The following is a 15,599-nucleotide window of genomic DNA, read 5'->3' on the forward strand; positions in this document are numbered from 1 at the left end:
GCTTAGAGGCTGTAGCCTGTTTCAGATTCTGTGTCTCCCTCTCTCTCTCTGACCCTCCCCCATTCATGCTGTCTCTCCCTGTCTCAAAAATAAATAAACGTTAAAAATTTTTTGAAAAAAAAAAAATGCTTTTCAGGCTGAAATGAAAGTACATTGCACAGTAAATCAAAGCCATAGGAAAAAATAAAGAACACTAGTAAAAGTAAATAGGTAACTATAAAAGATAGTATTACTTCACTTCTGTTACAGTTTGTAATTTTTCCTACATGATTTGATATTCAACTGCATAAAATAATAATCATAAGTCTCTTAGTGGGCATAAAACATAAATGTGTGATCTATGACCATAACAATGTGAAGGGGGAAGGTCAGCATTAAATATGAAGAGTGTTTATACTATTAAAATTAAGCCAGTATTATTCAAACTAGGTTGTTCTATTGGGGCACCTGGGGGGCTCCATTGGTGGAGTGTCCAACTTCGGCTCAGGACATGATCTCACAGCTCATGGGTTTGCAGCCTGCGTCGGGCTCTGTGCTTACAGCTCAGAGCCTGGAGCCTGCTTCTGATTCTGTGTGTGTCTCTATCTGCCTCTACCCGCTCGTGCTGTCTCTCTCTGTGTCTCTCGAAAATAAACATTAATAAATAAAATCTTAAAAAAAAAAAAAAAAAAAAAAAGAGGGCACCTGGGTGGCACCATCGGTTAAGCAACAGACTCTTGATTTCTGCTCAGGTCATGATCTCACAGTTCATGGGTTCAAGCCCCACATTGGGCTCTGCACTAAGTGTGGAGACTGCTTGGGATTCTCTCTCCCTCTCTCTGCCCTTCCCCCTCTCACACGGTCTCTCTCAAAGTTAACTTAAAAAGAACAAACAAGTTGAAGGACTCATTTCCTATTCTAAACTTCCTAGAAAGCCACAGTTATCAACAGTATGGTGCTGGCATATAGATGAATTGAACAGAACCCAGAAATAAACCCTTGCACATATCAATTGATTTTAGATAAGGGCACAAGACCATTTGTTATGAACTGTTTGTGTTCCCTCCCCCCGTCCCCATTTAAACATTGAAGCTCTAACCCCCAATGGGACTGTATTTGTAGACAGGGCCTGTCAACTGGTGATAAAGTTTAAATAAAGTCATAAATATGGGACCTAATCTGATAGGGCTGATGCCCTTATAGAAGTAAGAGACATCTGAGATCTCCTTCTCTACCATGTGAGAGCACAGTGAGAAGGCAGCTGTTTGCAAGCCAGGAAGAAAATCCTCACCAGGGTTGAATCAACCAGCACCTTGATCTTGGACTTAGTCTTCAGAACTATGACAGATTTGTTTTTGATAAATTTGGTTTTTAAGCCACCAGTTCTATGGTATTTTTATGGCAGCCTGAGCCAATACAGGCATACCTCGTTTTATCATGCTTTGCTTTATTGTGTTTCTTACAAACTGAAGATCTGTGACAATCCCATGTCAAGCAAGTCTATTGGCAGTATTCTCCCAACAGCATTTATTCACTTTGTGTCTGTCACATTTTGGTAATTTTTGCAATACTTCAAACTTTTTCATCATTATTACATTTGTTATGGTAACCTGTGACCGTGATAATGATTCACATGATGACTACCATTTGTTTGAAATAAACTGTTCAAGGTATGTACGCTGGTTTTTTAGACATGCTATTGCACACTTAATACGCTGTCCCGTAAATGTAACTTTCATATGAAATGGAAAACCACAAATTCATTTCACTTGCTTTTACGGACATATGTGCTTTATCACAGTGGTCTGAAACTGAGCCCTCAAGATCTCTGAGGTATGCCTATACACCATCCGATAAGGAAAGCCAAGTCTTTTCAAAAAATGTTGTAGGATGGGGCGCCTAGGTGGCTCAGTCGGTTAAGCACCTGACTCTTGGTTTTGGTCATGATCTCACAGTTTGTCGGTTCAAGCCCCACATTAGACTCTGCGCTGACGCACAGAGCCTGCTTAGGATTCTCTCTCCCCTTCTCTTTGCCACTCCACAACTTGTACTCTTGCTCTCAAACATATATGAATAAACTTTTAAAAACAATGTTGTAGGGAAAATTGGAGGTCTACTTCCAAAAGAAGGAATTTGGACTCTTACCTTATACCATATTAAAAAATTAGCTTAAAATGGATCAAAGACCTAAAACTACAAACCTCAGAAAAAAACAGAGGGGCAAATCTTCCTAACCTCGGACTTGGCAATTTCTTGAGTAGGACACACAAAGCACAGGCAACAAAAGAAAAAAATACACTGAACTTCATAAAAATTAAAAACTTTTGTGCAACAAAGGACACTAATAACAGTAGACAGAACTCACAGAATTAGAGTAAATATTTCCAAATCATATACCTGATAAGGGATTACTATGCAAAACATACAAAGAACTCCTACACCTCAACAATAAGAAAGAACCCAATTCAAAAGTTGGCAAAGGACTAGGACAGACATTTCTCCAAAGATGATATACAAATGGCCAATAAGTGCCTGAAAAGATGTTCAACATCATTAGTCATCAGGGAAATGCAAACCAAAACCACAATGAGATACCACTTCACACTTATTAGTATAGATATTATTTTTAAAAATGGAAAAATTGGGGTGCCTGGCTGGCTCAGTCAGAAGAGCATGCGACTCTTGATCTCAGGGTTGTGAGTTCAAGACCCATGTTGTGTATAGAAATAAATATATCAAACTTTAAAAAATGGAAAATAACAAATGTTGGCAAGGATGTGGAGAAATCTATTCATTGCTGGTGGGACTATAAAACGGTACAGCCACTGTGTGGAAAAGTCTGGCCGCTCCTCAAAAAGTTAAACGTGGAATTACCATATGATCCAGCAATTTCACTCCCAGGATTATACCCCAAAGTACTGAAAGGATCCAAAAAATACTTGTATACAACACCCAAGTGCCCATTAAGAGATGAATGGATAAATAAAACATGGTATCTACAAATCAAGGTCATATTTTTCAGGCATAAAAAAATGACATTCTGATACAGGTTACAACATGGATAAATCTTGAGGACATTATGCAAAGCGAAATAAGCTAGATATAAAGGGCAGATACTATATGACTCCATACCTGAAGAAGCCAGAATAGGCAAATTCACAGACAGAAAACAGAACAGACTGTCAGCAGCCGAGAGAAAGGGAGAGTTATTATTTAATGCGTACAGAGTTTCTGTTTCAGATCATAAAACGGTTCTGGAAATAGTGGTGATGGTTATACAACATTGTGAGTGTATTTAATGCCACTGAGCTGTACACCTAAAAACAGTAAGATGGTAAGTTTTAGGTTATGTGTATTTTACCACAATATCACCTCTATTAAGATACACGGAAAAGCATGAACATTATGCTAATCTTTTTAAATTACAATATGTAAATATGTAGAATTTTTCCAGTGTGAGTTTTCTAGGATCGGGGAAATAACAAAGGTGAAGATCCTCTGTGCTGCAATGACAAGCACGTAGTATTTTCTTTTGACAACGTGCTGAACTGTGTGAAAGGAAGCTTATACTAAATCAGCAGTAATGGATTCATTTTCTAAACGGGGGGAATCACAAGAACTTCTTTTTGCCTACCTCTCTCTCAATTTCTCTAAAATGAACATGCACGGCTTCGGGATTAAGGAAAGAGTTTCGTTTGTTTTTAATTAGAAATGCCCTTCATCTGTGACAACACTGTACGGACAATAAATAAAGGGGTGGGGTGGGTCATATGGAGAAGTGCACAGCAGAACTCATGGGCCCTCGTCCACAGTCACCTCGCAAAGTCCTCCCGGAGGTGAATCCTCTGATGCTGGCACATGTTGGAACTGTGCCGGAAGGCCTTCCCACACTTGCTGCACTTGTAGGGCTTCTCCCCAGTGTGGATCCTCCGGTGCTGGATGAGGTAAGTACCCTGGCTAAAGGCTTTCTTGCAATCGCTGCATTTGTACGGCTTCTCTCCGTGGTGTGACCTTTGGTGGTGGATGAGTCTGGAACTGTTGTGGAAGGCCTTCCCACACTCACTGCACTTGTACGGCTTCTCTCCCGTGTGGATCCTCTGATGCTGAATAAGGTGTGTGCTTTGGCTGAAGACTTTGCCACAGTCATTACACTCATAGGGCTTCTCTCCAGTGTGGCTTCTCTGATGTTCAACCAGTTTGGTTTTTTGGATGAAGGCTTTCTCACATTCATTGCATTTATAGGGTTTCTCCCCAGTGTGAATTCTTTGATGTTGGATAAGGTTAGAACTTTGGGTAAAGCCTTTGCCACATTCTTTGCACTCAAATGGCTTCTCTCCAGTGTGAGTCCGACGATGCCGGATGAGGATTGAGCCATCGCTGAAGGCTTTCCCACAGTCATTGCACTTATAGGGTTTCTCTCCAGTGTGGATTCTCTGGTGGTAAATAAGGGAAGAATAGGCACTGAAGTGTTTCCCACAATCACCACACTTGTAGGGCTTCTCCCCGGTGTGAATCCTCTGATGCTTCATGAGGTTGGGCCTTTGGTTGAATGTCTTCCCGCACTCACCACACCGGTAGGGGATCTCCCCTGAATGCATCCTTCGGTGACTGATGAACTCGCAGCTCTGGCCGAAGGCTTTCCCACACTCTTCACACTTGTAGGGCTTTTCTTCACTATGAAGCCGCTGGTGCTTGACGAGGTTAGCACTGTACCTGAAGGCTTTCCCACAGTAACCACAATGATGCAATTTTTTCCCAAGAGGAATTATCTCAGCTTCTTTAGCCAGATTTGCACTGAAGAATTCCCCGGAATCATGGACTACATTTATCTTTTTTGTCCTGTGTACACGCTTATGGTTATTGAGGTATGATCTCTGTTCAAAACTTTGTTCACATATATCACATTTGTGAGGTCTCTGGTCAGAGATCGGGCTTGACTGGAAGCTGAGGCTCCCTGCAGACTCCTGGATGCTCTCCTCATTAGTCCATGTGACTGGCCTCAGGCATCTCTGTTCCACAGGCTCGTCCAGGCTGTCCTCTGGCTCCCGGACACACGCACGGGCCTCTCCGGGCTCAGGTCCCTGGGAAACGGCACTCTGGAGTCGATCCAGTTCTTCCCCATCAAGCATTTCTCCTGAAGACAACTCACTGTACTCAGTCCTGGTCCCACGAGCTGAAACAACAAACACATCTCTGGACCACCTGTTCTGACTTCAGAAGGAAGGTACGAAGATGCTGCCAACCATCGGTGCCGTACCGATTCCACCATCTCCAGGGTTACAACACCTTGCAGAGAGGAGAGCCGGTAGCTCAGAGGCTTAAAGAACTTACCCAAGGCTGCAGTCATGTGGCAGTGCAAGTATTTAAACCAGGCCTGACGAATTCTTCCTGCCCGCCTTCTGCCCACAAAACCTTCCTAAGTGGGGCTATAGGGCACAGGTCCTCATTACAAAGGGACAGAACATGGAAGCTTCATGCCACCATGGAGACCAGGGGGCCCTGAGAGTCACAGAGGACATCTGACAAAGAAGTTAAGTGAGGCCACTTAACAACAGCTAATTCACCCCAAAATTCAGGGTAGGAAAACCAGGTGCCTCCTCAGGACATCAGAAGGCCAACCTCGTGCCAACCGTGGGCCTTGGTGTCCCTGAGCTCCCCCTAGCAGGCTATACCCATTCCTGTGTCTTTTCTCAGGGGCCTGAGAGGCAATTACCAGCCCCTTAAACTCAAGGTGCCACACAGAATGGTTCCTGATACCTTCCTGATACCCTCAAGCCTCCTCTCCTTCCTGCCTTGACCAGACATTCATACACCAACTACCCTTGCAGAAACATACCACCAGAAAGGCACTTTCTGTGAACCAAGAGAAACATCCACAACGACCCCAAAACGGGGACAACCAAATGTCAACAAGAATGGAAAATATCTTGGAGTGCCTGGGTGGCTGTCGGTTAAGCATCCAACTCTTGATTTCAGCTCAGGTCATGATCTCACAGTTCGTGGATTCGAGCCCCACATCAGTGTGGAGCCTACTTGGGATTCTCTCTCTCCCACTCTTTCTGCCCCTCCCCTGCTCTCTCTCTCTCTCAAAATAAATTAAAAAAAAAAAAAAAAGGAAAATAATTTGTGGTAGATTCACATGGCAGAACATCATGTGGCAACGCAAGAGAACAAACTGAGTACACCACAGCAGCCCTCACAACGTTCAGATGCGTGAGACAAGACACAGAGCTAAGGGGCAGAGTGCGGTCCCCAGGAGTCAGAGAGAAGCGTCCTGTGAGGAGCAGTGGGAAATGACAGGAGGCCCAGTGGGCTCCCAGGGAACTAGAAAAGTTCTACATCTTGATCTGGAAGAGGATTTTTATAAAAATTCACTGAGTTATAAACAAGATTTACCCTGGTTCTAGAAGTATTTATATTTGAATAAACAAATTTACAAAAGAGAAATTCAAGTCCTTTGAACCAAGAGTTGCTTCTTAGGACATCACCAAGACGTGCAAAATAACGCTTATCAGAGTTGTTCATGGCAATGAAACTACAGAGCACCCTTCCCACTGGCACTTCCAACAAAACCAGTGACTTGTGCATAAAGATGGACACTCACTGAGTGAAAAAGGAGGTGACAGCAGTACACTTGGGAGCACTGCATCCCTGTCAAGAAGCAGCATTCGTATGGGCGTGAAACAGCACAAGAAAGGTGAGAGTAGGAACACACTGGTATCTGGGTGATGACATATTCTCTCTTTCTTGTAATGGTCCGTGGTTGCCAAGTGGCAATTTTAGTAAAGGAGAATGAAGCGATGGTCTCCATACTATGGCCCTGCCTGACCCTCCTCACAGGGCATGAGCTCTGGAGGGCAGGGCTCCATGAGGTCCCATGGACCCAGCCTTCCCTCACAGCACACCCGAATGCCCTTCCCTCTTCTCCTCTGCCAACAATGCCCCCTCTCACCCTCCTAGAAGATTCAGCTCAAGAATTACCACAATGAGGTACTCAGAATAATGCTGCCCCAAGGCACCTTGTTCTCAATTCCGGAACCATTAACCATACACCCTGGACTCCAACAGATGCCTGTTCAGCAGCTGTTGGGGAAGAGGCCCCCCTTCACGCACCTGAGACACTGACTCTCGGTCGCCCTTTCCCTTTGGCACCCTGTGCATCCAGGACCCATGGTTCATCCCCTCGCTCCAACTGTGTGATCACCCCAGGCTTGGGACCTGCACGTCCAGCTCCTAAGAAGAAAACAGGGCCTGGGGTTGGTGCCAAGGAACAGGGCTGCACTGAGCATGATCTCACAACATCTCCTTCCTGCGGCAGGAAGAGAAGCACAGGCAAAGTGGGGTGATGGGGAGTCTGGACACTCTGGAGGGCTGGGGGCAGTCGTAAAGAGGCAAATTGAACACAGGGAACAAAAGTGCAGAGGGCTCTCTCCTCTTGGAAGGTACACAATCCCTCTGGGGAGGGACCTGTCTCGGGTCTGGAGCAGGAGGCACTCTTATCTGGGAGCTCAGAGTCAGATGACAGAAGCACAGACCCAGCCCTGCCTGACCCCTCCTCTAGCAGACCAGGCCTGCCCAGGACCAGGGGGAAGAGGCCCCCAGCCCAACCCCTGCTGAGCCCTCAGTTCCCGGGGCTGTTCCCTGAGCTGCATCCTAGTGAGGGGCCTTACCCAGGGAGACCAGATTCCTGTAGGTCTCCAGCATCACGTCCCTGTAGAGGCCCCTCTGAGTAGGGCCCAGACGGCCCCACTCCTCCCGGGAGAATAGCACGGCCACGTCCTCAAAGGTCACCTCAGCCTGGAATGACAAGGGCTGCTGCAGGCCCAGGTGCGACTCAGCAGGGGCCCTGGGGGCAGGTGCCGCAGAAGCATTCTAGGAGCAGCAGCACGGGGCAGCTACAGGAATGATCCCCCAGCATGACCCAGGGGAGTGGCCCGGGCCCTTGGCTGCTAAGCCAGCTAACTAAGGAAGGCCGGGGGAATCCCAGGGTCACTCCTCCTCTGCTCAACGCCCCAGACCAGACATGCCTCACAGTGCCTGCTGAGGCCGCAGAAGCAGGAAAGCCCTGTGTGGAGACTTCACACCTCCCAGGGAAAACGGATGCTCACCTGGGGCAGGGCAGACAGGTGCAAAGTTGCCATCGCCTGGCACCCTGGTCTTCCAAGGGGAGGAAGTCAGCTGTAAGCCACACTGGTGCTGAGGGAAGAGAAAGGAACACGTGGAGGCCCAGCCTGGCCTCTCCTGTGGGCACCTTCAGGACCATGTTCATCCCCATCAGGGCACAGCTGGCCTCCCAGGCTGACTCTGCTCCCTGCCTGGGGCGACCCTGCCCAACTTGGCACCCAGTACACAGACACGTGCACAACTCCTCGGGTCATCTGCTCCCCTCAACCTCCCTGACACGCCAAGCTGTCTCGTTCAGGAGAAAGACGGAGATACCCATTCACTTTACATGAAAGAGTAAAGACAACACGTTAAGTATCGAGGAGAAAGAGAAAAAGAAAATCAATGGAAGGCATAGAACAAAGTCAAAGTACAGATGGCAAAAAATACAACAGTAGTAGAAACAATTCAGTGGATGAGTAACGATAAGAAATAAAACAATTAAACTCACCTACTAGAAGCACAAGACTCCAACAGATGCACACAACGCATCTACATAACCTAAAATAAAGTAACACAAAGGCTGAATGTAAGACAGATTAAACAAACACTAATTAAAATAAAGCTGTAGAAGATATATACCTTTTCTTTGCCTTTAAAGCTCTTTATTGAAATATGACATTTATGAAGAAGAGTTGAGAAATCCTGAACACACAGCTCCGGGGGCAATCACAAGGGCCCACACCCACAGAACCAGCACCAACGTCAGCCCTCCTGCCCCTGCAGGCACTGCTTCCTCCCTGAACTCCCAAGAGTGAAGCTCTACCCTGAATGCCACCACCACAGATCAGCTGTGCCTCTGGTGAGTTTTTTATCAAAGGAAATATAAGCTGTCTATACTCCTGACTTCTTCCCCTCATTCATGATATTTGTGAGCTTTTAATATGCATTGCTATGTGTGGATCAGCATTTACTTAAACCAATTAAAACAGAACTGAAAGCAAAAATTATAGGAACAAAAATAACAACACACGTTAATAAAAGGAAAACCCACCAAAAAGACGTAATTACAGACATGTATGTATCTACCAACAAAATCCAAATGTAGAAAGCCAATGCTCTAACTGAAGCAGCAAAGAGGAACCTGGCAAAGCTCCACTGGAATGAGAGATTCTAACACATATCCCTCAGAAGCAAGAGGACTGAGTAGAGAACTGCCACTTAAAACATAGAGAATAGACACTTTCCAAGATGCACATCCAAAACTATTAAAATAACATCACGAACCAGGCAACAATGAAAGTTTCAACAACTTCCAAAGGCTGACATCATTCGGAAAAACATTCTCTCACCAGACTGCTGTTATGCTGGAAATATATGCTAAAAACAAGTACCCCTTTCCAGAAAACCATAAAAATGGAAACAAAGGCCACCTAACAAAAAAATATACATTCTTTAAAAATTTTGTTTTAATGTTTATTTATTTGGAGAGAGAGAGCACGAGCAGGGGAGGGACACAGAGAGAGAGGGAGACAGAGAATCCCAAGCAAGCTCCGCACCATCAGTGCAGAGCCCAACGAGGGGCTTGAACTCACCAAACAAGAGATCATGACCCGAGCTGAATCCAATAATCAGACATTTAACCAACTGAGCCACACAGATGCCCCGAAAAATGTGCATTCTTAATGCACTTATTTTAGCATAAGAGAGACTGAAATAAACTATCTAAACATTCAATAAGAAATTAGACACAGACTGAGAAAAGTGGATTCAAGGAAAGATTAAAAAAAAAAAAAAAAAAAAAAGAACACCACTCAATTTAAAGAAACAAAATAATATCTGGGGCACCTGGGTAGCTCAACTGGTTAAGAGTCTGATTTGATTTCAGCTCGAGTCATGACCTGACCTCACAGTTTGTGAAATTGAGCCCCGAGATGGGCTCCACACTGACAGTGTGGGAGCTTGCTTGGGATTCTTTCTCTCTCTCCTCTCTCTGCCCTGCACCCCCCTTGTGTGTGCTCTCTCTCTCCCTCTCTCAAAATAAGTAAACATTTTAAAATACATAAAATAAAGAAACAGAAAATAACACTGGTCCTTTAGAATGCTAATAACAAATATCTGGCAAGTCCAATGAGGGGGATGCAACAGAAAAGATAGAAAAAGAAATACTAAAGTCAGGGAGGGGGGCACCTCAGTGGCTCAGTCAGTTAACCGCCCAACTCTTGATTTGGGCTGTCATGATTCGAGGGTTGTGGGATCAAGCCCTGTGTCAGGCTCCATGCTGAGTATGGACCCTGCTTAAGATTCTCTCTCTCCCTCTCCCTCTCCCTCTCTCTCTCTCTCTCTCTCTCTGCCCCTAGCCCCTCTCCCCTACTGACGAAATGACATGAAATGACATGAAATGACATGAAATGACATGAAATGACATGAAATGACATGAAATGAAGTGAGGGACACAACTCTACATACCATACATTCAACAATGGCCATCAAGTGTTGTCCAAAATGCCAGGGACAAAATGGTAAAACTTCACTGAAGGACATCAAAAAGACCTACGGAGAAACAGACAGTATTCATAAATAGGAGGATTCGATTTCATAAAAATGTCAACTCTGCTCAAATAAACCTATTAATTCTGTGCAATCAAAACTGCAACAGGACATAACACGAAACCCGACAAAAATGACTAAATATCAAAATAATCCACGATGAACTAAGACAATGCCAAAAAAGAACTAAGGTAGGCAGAGGCATGCCCTACCACTTATCAAGACTTACTGTAAGGCTACGGTAATAAAAGCAAAGTGTAAGCAAAGTAAAGAAGATAAGGAACAGACCCATGCATATGTTAATGACATGCTATTCATAATGGTACCAACACAACTGATTTTCCTTAGGAAAATAAAATTCAATCCCTGCCTCCTATGGCCAACAAAAATATATTTTAAGCACATAGAAGACCTAAATATTTTTTTTTTTTCAAATTACAGCTACTCTAGGAAAATAATACACAAAATACAGTCCATAGAGGGAAAGTTGCTTAATTTTACTCCAAAAATTTTCTGTACAAAACACAAAATTAAAAGACAAGATGCAGAGTGAAAGATATTTGCAGACATAATACATAAAAAAAGATACACAGAATATATCTTAAAACACACACACACACACAAAGGAAAAGACCATTCATTTAAGAAACTAAACACAGAATGACTTGGTATGTCACAGATGATGAAATCAAAGAGTCCATTAAACATTTGAAACGATCTTCAACGTCATTGAGAATTGGAGAAATGCAAATTCAAGACTTCTCTCCCCACAGTTTGGGAAAAATATAAAATGCTTCGCAATATCAAATGTTGAAGACATAAAGAACAATGAGATTCTCAGGGTCCTGTGGGAGTATAAACTGGTACAGTTACTCTGGAAATCCACCTGGCACCACCTGGAAGAGCTGAAACCCTGTAAATTCAGTCAGGAAACCTAATTCTAGGTATGTGCCCTATAAAAACTCTTGCTAATGCACACAACAAGATACACAAGAATGTTACCATGTGGCTGCGTGTACCAAAACAAACAAACAAAAAAACACCCCAAAATCAGAAACTTCAGTATCTACTATCAGGGAACAGTCACGGTCACAGCGATTGAAAGAAATGAACCACATCAATGTCAGAGGCAATACAAAGCTATAAGGTTGAATGAAACTGTTAAGTGTAGAATATCAATAGTACATAATGTACGGTATGCAGACTTTTAAACACAAAAACTGTAGTGGGTATGTAAAGGTATAAGAAAATGTGTTGACAGCAAAATAATAATCAACAGAGTGAAAAGGCACCTAAGGAATGGGAGAAAATATTTACAAACCATGTATCTGATAAGGAACCAAGATCTAAAATATATAAAGACCTCACACAACTCCACAGGTTAAAAACCAAAAACCCAACTTAAAATGGGCAAAGAACCTAAATTTCTCCCTCAAAGCATACAAATGACCAACAGGTACATGAAAAAGTGCTCAACGTCACTAGAGAACTGCAAATAAAACCACAATGAGTTATCACCTCACACCTGTCACAATGAGCATTATCAAAAAGCAAAAGATAAGTGCTGGTGAGGATATGGAGAAAAGGGAGCCCTTGTGCACTGTCGGTGAGAACGTAAATTGGGGCAGCCATTATGGAAAACAACGCAGAGGTGCTTCAAAAAATTGAAAATAGAACTAGCACATGATCCACCAATCCCACATCTTGTTATATTATCCAAAGGAAATGAAATCACTCCCTGAAAGAGAGATCTGCACTCCCATGGTCACTGCAGCATTATTCACAATAGGCAAGACAAGGAAACAACCTAAGTGTCCAACGATAGATGTAGGGACACAAGATGTGGTACGTATACACAACGGAATGTGACTCAGCCACAAAGAATGAAATCTTGCCATTTGCTACAACATGGGTAAACCCGGAAAATATCATGCTAAGTGAAATAAACCAGACACAGAAGGACAAATACTACATGATCTCACTAACACGGGGTATCTAAGGGCCCAAATCACAGGAGCAGAGAGTAGAATGGTTTGGCTGCCAGGGTTTGGGGGTTGGGAAAAATGGAGACATATCCACCAGAGTACAAACTCTGAGTTGCGCTAGATGGGTAAGTTCTGGAGATACAACATACAGCACTGCGACTACAGTTAACATGACTGTATCGTAACTCTGAAACTTGCTCAGAGGGTAGATCTTAAATATCCTCACCACAGAAAAAACAAAAAAAGGGCACCTGGGTGGCTCAGTAGGTTAAGCATCTGACTCGATATCAGCTCCAGTCACGATCTCACTGCTAAGATTGAGACCTGCATCGGGCTCTGTGCAAGGAACATGCTTGTGATTCTCTCTCTCCCTCTCTCTCTGCCCCTCCCCTCCTAGTGCTCACTCTCCCTCAAAACGAAAAAAAGAAAACAAAAAAAGCAAATGGTGCCTATGTGAGGTGCTGGATGTGATTATCTCACAAGGGACACCTGTATCAAAACATCAAGTGTACACTTAAAACTTCCACAATTCCTGTTTGTCAATTACACCTCCATAAAACTAAAACAAAATAAAAAACTGCTGAAAGTATGTCCAAACTAAGGGTTGCTTAGGGAAGCAAATGGGACTGGGGACCCTGCCTCTAAGGGCAATTTCACTTCAACAGCTTTCTTAAAAAAAACAAAAAAACAAAAACTAGGAGCGCCTGGCTGGCTCAGTCAGTAGAGCATGCAACTCTTAACCTCTCAGGGTCATGAGTTCAAGCTCCAGTTCAAGACTCTCATGGGGTCTACTTTAAAAAAAAAAAAAGGAGGGGGGGACGCCTGGCTGGCTCAGTCCCTATAGTATGCTGCTTCCTTAACCTTGGGGACACAAGTTCAAGCCTCACATGGGGCATAGAGATTGTTTAAAACAAATAAATAATGTATTTTTTAAAAATTGAAAGCTTGAAATACACGTGGCAAACCCAGTCACTAGGGTTTGCTATAGGGTTTGCTAATCTATTCTCCATATTTTTAAGTTTTCTCTAAAAAAGATTTGTTTTAATGTTTTCAAAGCACAAAAGCATGGTGTATTTTTTTAAATAATTTTTTAAAATGTCTTCAGTTCCTGACCTTGAATAGAGGCCTCTAAGAAGACACATAAAAACGTGGCTGCTAGGGGAGCCTGAGTGGTTCAGTCAGTTGGGCGTCCGACTTCAGCTCAGGTCATGATCTCGCAGTCTGTGGGTTCCAGCCCCCATCGGGCTGTGTGATGACAGCTCCGAGCCTGGAGCCTGCTTCGGATTCTGTGTCTCCCTCTCTCTGCCCCTCCTACACTCACGTTCTGTCTGTCTGTCTGTCTGTCTCTCTCTCTAAGATAAAACAAACATTAAAAAAATTTCAAAAAAAAAAACAAACCCAAAAAACGTGGCTGTTAAGAGAAGTCCTTGGAGCGCCAGAGGCAAAAGAGGATGGTTAGGAAGGTACATCGGTGGGGCAGGCATTTCGGGGAATTGCTAAAGGCAAGAGGGAAGCGAGGGGCACGGGAAGGGGGATGGTAAATGGGAAGGACAAGAGCCGAGGAGAAAGAGTGTGTTTTGGCATTAACTGACCGAAGCTAGAGACCCGGTGAGGAGAGAGATGGGGCTAGGGACAGGGAACAGGACGACTCAGTGGAGAAGCGGGGGAGGGGGGGGTGGGCTGGGGAGGAGTGGGGAATACAACCTGGACCCACATGCGAGGGAAAGACTCGGCTCAAGCCGGGGGCTGTGGTAGCGGGGTTTATTTGGAGAGCTGGCTTACCGTCTGCGAGGTGGAGAGGAGCTGGCAAGGAGAGGGCCTCGAGTCACCAGGCCATGAGGGTCCCGGGCATCCGGGGACGCAGCCCTCTAGGGCGACCTGGGAAGAGGAATGCGGTGGAGAGACGCCGAGGCTCCCGGAGTCATAAAACCCGGGAAGGGGAGTCTCGGGCGGGGCAGGGGCCCGGCAAGGAATGACTCCCGGCCAGGGCGATCGGAGAGCGGGACGCCAGGCTTGGGGAGGACACCAGTCGGGCTTTGGGACCCATCGGAAAACGCCGGAGCAGGAACAGGGCTTTTCGTGAGGACTCCGAGAGTGGGGAGGGAGCCTGCCCGAGGGACGCCGGGCGGGAAAGGTCGTCGACAGCGGGGTGGGCCCCGGCCCGAGCATCGCGTTGCTACAGGGAAGCGCTGGCACCCCGCGCCCGGGAGACCTCGCGGTCACCGCCGCCCCCACCCAGCCACACTCACCTCAGCACCGCAGAGGAGCCGCCGCCGGGCCAGGCCCTAACAGCCCCACCCGCGGCAGCACGGCAACCCAACCGGAAGTGACCTCCCCACCCCGCGTCCGAAACCGGAGGTACCCTGGGGCCGCTCTGGGAAACGGACTCCTCGTCTCTGTAGTCTCCTTAAGGAACTGTAAACTCCGTGCCGGAAGCCGGGAGCGCTGCCACTGGGTGGCAGCCTGGAACCATGACCCCGAAGCTTCAGATCCGAGGCAAGGGGAGGCTTAGGAACCCATTTCGAAGATTAATAAACTACAGCAATTTTCAGGGGAAAGCTCTCTAGTAATTCCTCAAGGCACTGCCACCAACAAAAGAACAGGTCCTTTCCTTTACAGAGAATGGCAGAGAAGCCACGTGACGACCAAGAAAGATGCTTATTGGTTAGAGCCCCTTTAGTTCAGCACACTGAACGCAAGCTGCGTCCACTCTACCTGGGATAAGGGGTTCCCTGGTGCTTGCGAGTAGAACAAAGCCTCCCTGGGGCCACTTCTTGGCCAAGGATCCAGACCACTTTATCCAGAAGGGGAAAGCAGTGGCAGGCAGGTTATTCTACAGATCAGGTGACCAAGACTAGCCCTCTTTCGTTAAAGAGGAAACCCCAGCCTCCTGTATGTTCTACCCACTACCAAGGGCTAGCCCTGCTAGGTTCACTGCCTAGGTGTGGTGGGTGGTCAAGAGGCCAGTGGAGACCGGGAAAG

At 45.5% G+C, this 15,599-nt stretch overlaps 1 protein-coding gene across 3 annotated transcripts; it reads right to left on the minus strand.

The window, feature by feature from the left end:
- Positions 1–1,384: 1,384 nt before the first annotated feature.
- ZNF34 (zinc finger protein 34) lies at positions 1,385–15,237 on the minus strand. Of its 3 annotated transcripts, XM_049632713.1 has the most exons (9): positions 14,867–15,237; positions 14,400–14,495; positions 13,731–13,961; positions 10,552–10,635; positions 8,594–8,643; positions 8,088–8,175; positions 7,650–7,776; positions 7,093–7,212; positions 1,385–5,152 (listed from the first exon to the last, which is right to left on the minus strand). In XM_049632713.1, the coding sequence occupies exons 6-9, from the start codon at positions 8,118–8,120 to the stop codon at positions 3,792–3,794; spliced, it is 1,641 nt and encodes a 546-aa protein (XP_049488670.1). In that variant the 5' UTR covers positions 8,121–8,175; positions 8,594–8,643; positions 10,552–10,635; positions 13,731–13,961; positions 14,400–14,495; positions 14,867–15,237; the 3' UTR covers positions 1,385–3,791. The 3 variants fall into 3 exon arrangements, with proteins under 3 accessions (XP_049488670.1, XP_049488668.1, XP_049488669.1); XM_049632711.1 differs by lacking the exon at positions 13,731–13,961; XM_049632712.1 differs by lacking the exon at positions 13,731–13,961 and having other exon boundaries at positions 8,088–8,169; positions 8,590–8,643.
- Between the last annotated feature and the right edge of the window lie 362 nt (positions 15,238–15,599).

The sequence above is a fragment of the Panthera uncia genome, chromosome F2 (assembly GCF_023721935.1).
Source record: "Panthera uncia isolate 11264 chromosome F2, Puncia_PCG_1.0, whole genome shotgun sequence".
NCBI classification, from domain to species: domain Eukaryota; kingdom Metazoa; phylum Chordata; class Mammalia; order Carnivora; family Felidae; genus Panthera; species Panthera uncia.

Excerpts from the sequence above, each read along its gene's own strand:
- ZNF34 (XM_049632711.1), bottom strand. The coding sequence starts at position 8,120 with ATGGCAACTTTGCACCTGTCTGCCCTGCCCCAG. Across the intron at positions 7,213-7,649 it reads CAGGAATCTGGTCTCCCTGG|GAGCTGGACGTGCAGGTCCC; the intron begins GTAAGGCCCCTC and ends TTTTCTTCTTAG. Across the intron at positions 5,153-7,092 it reads ACCGAGAGTCAGTGTCTCAG|CTCGTGGGACCAGGACTGAG; the intron begins GTGCGTGAAGGG and ends TTGTTGTTTCAG.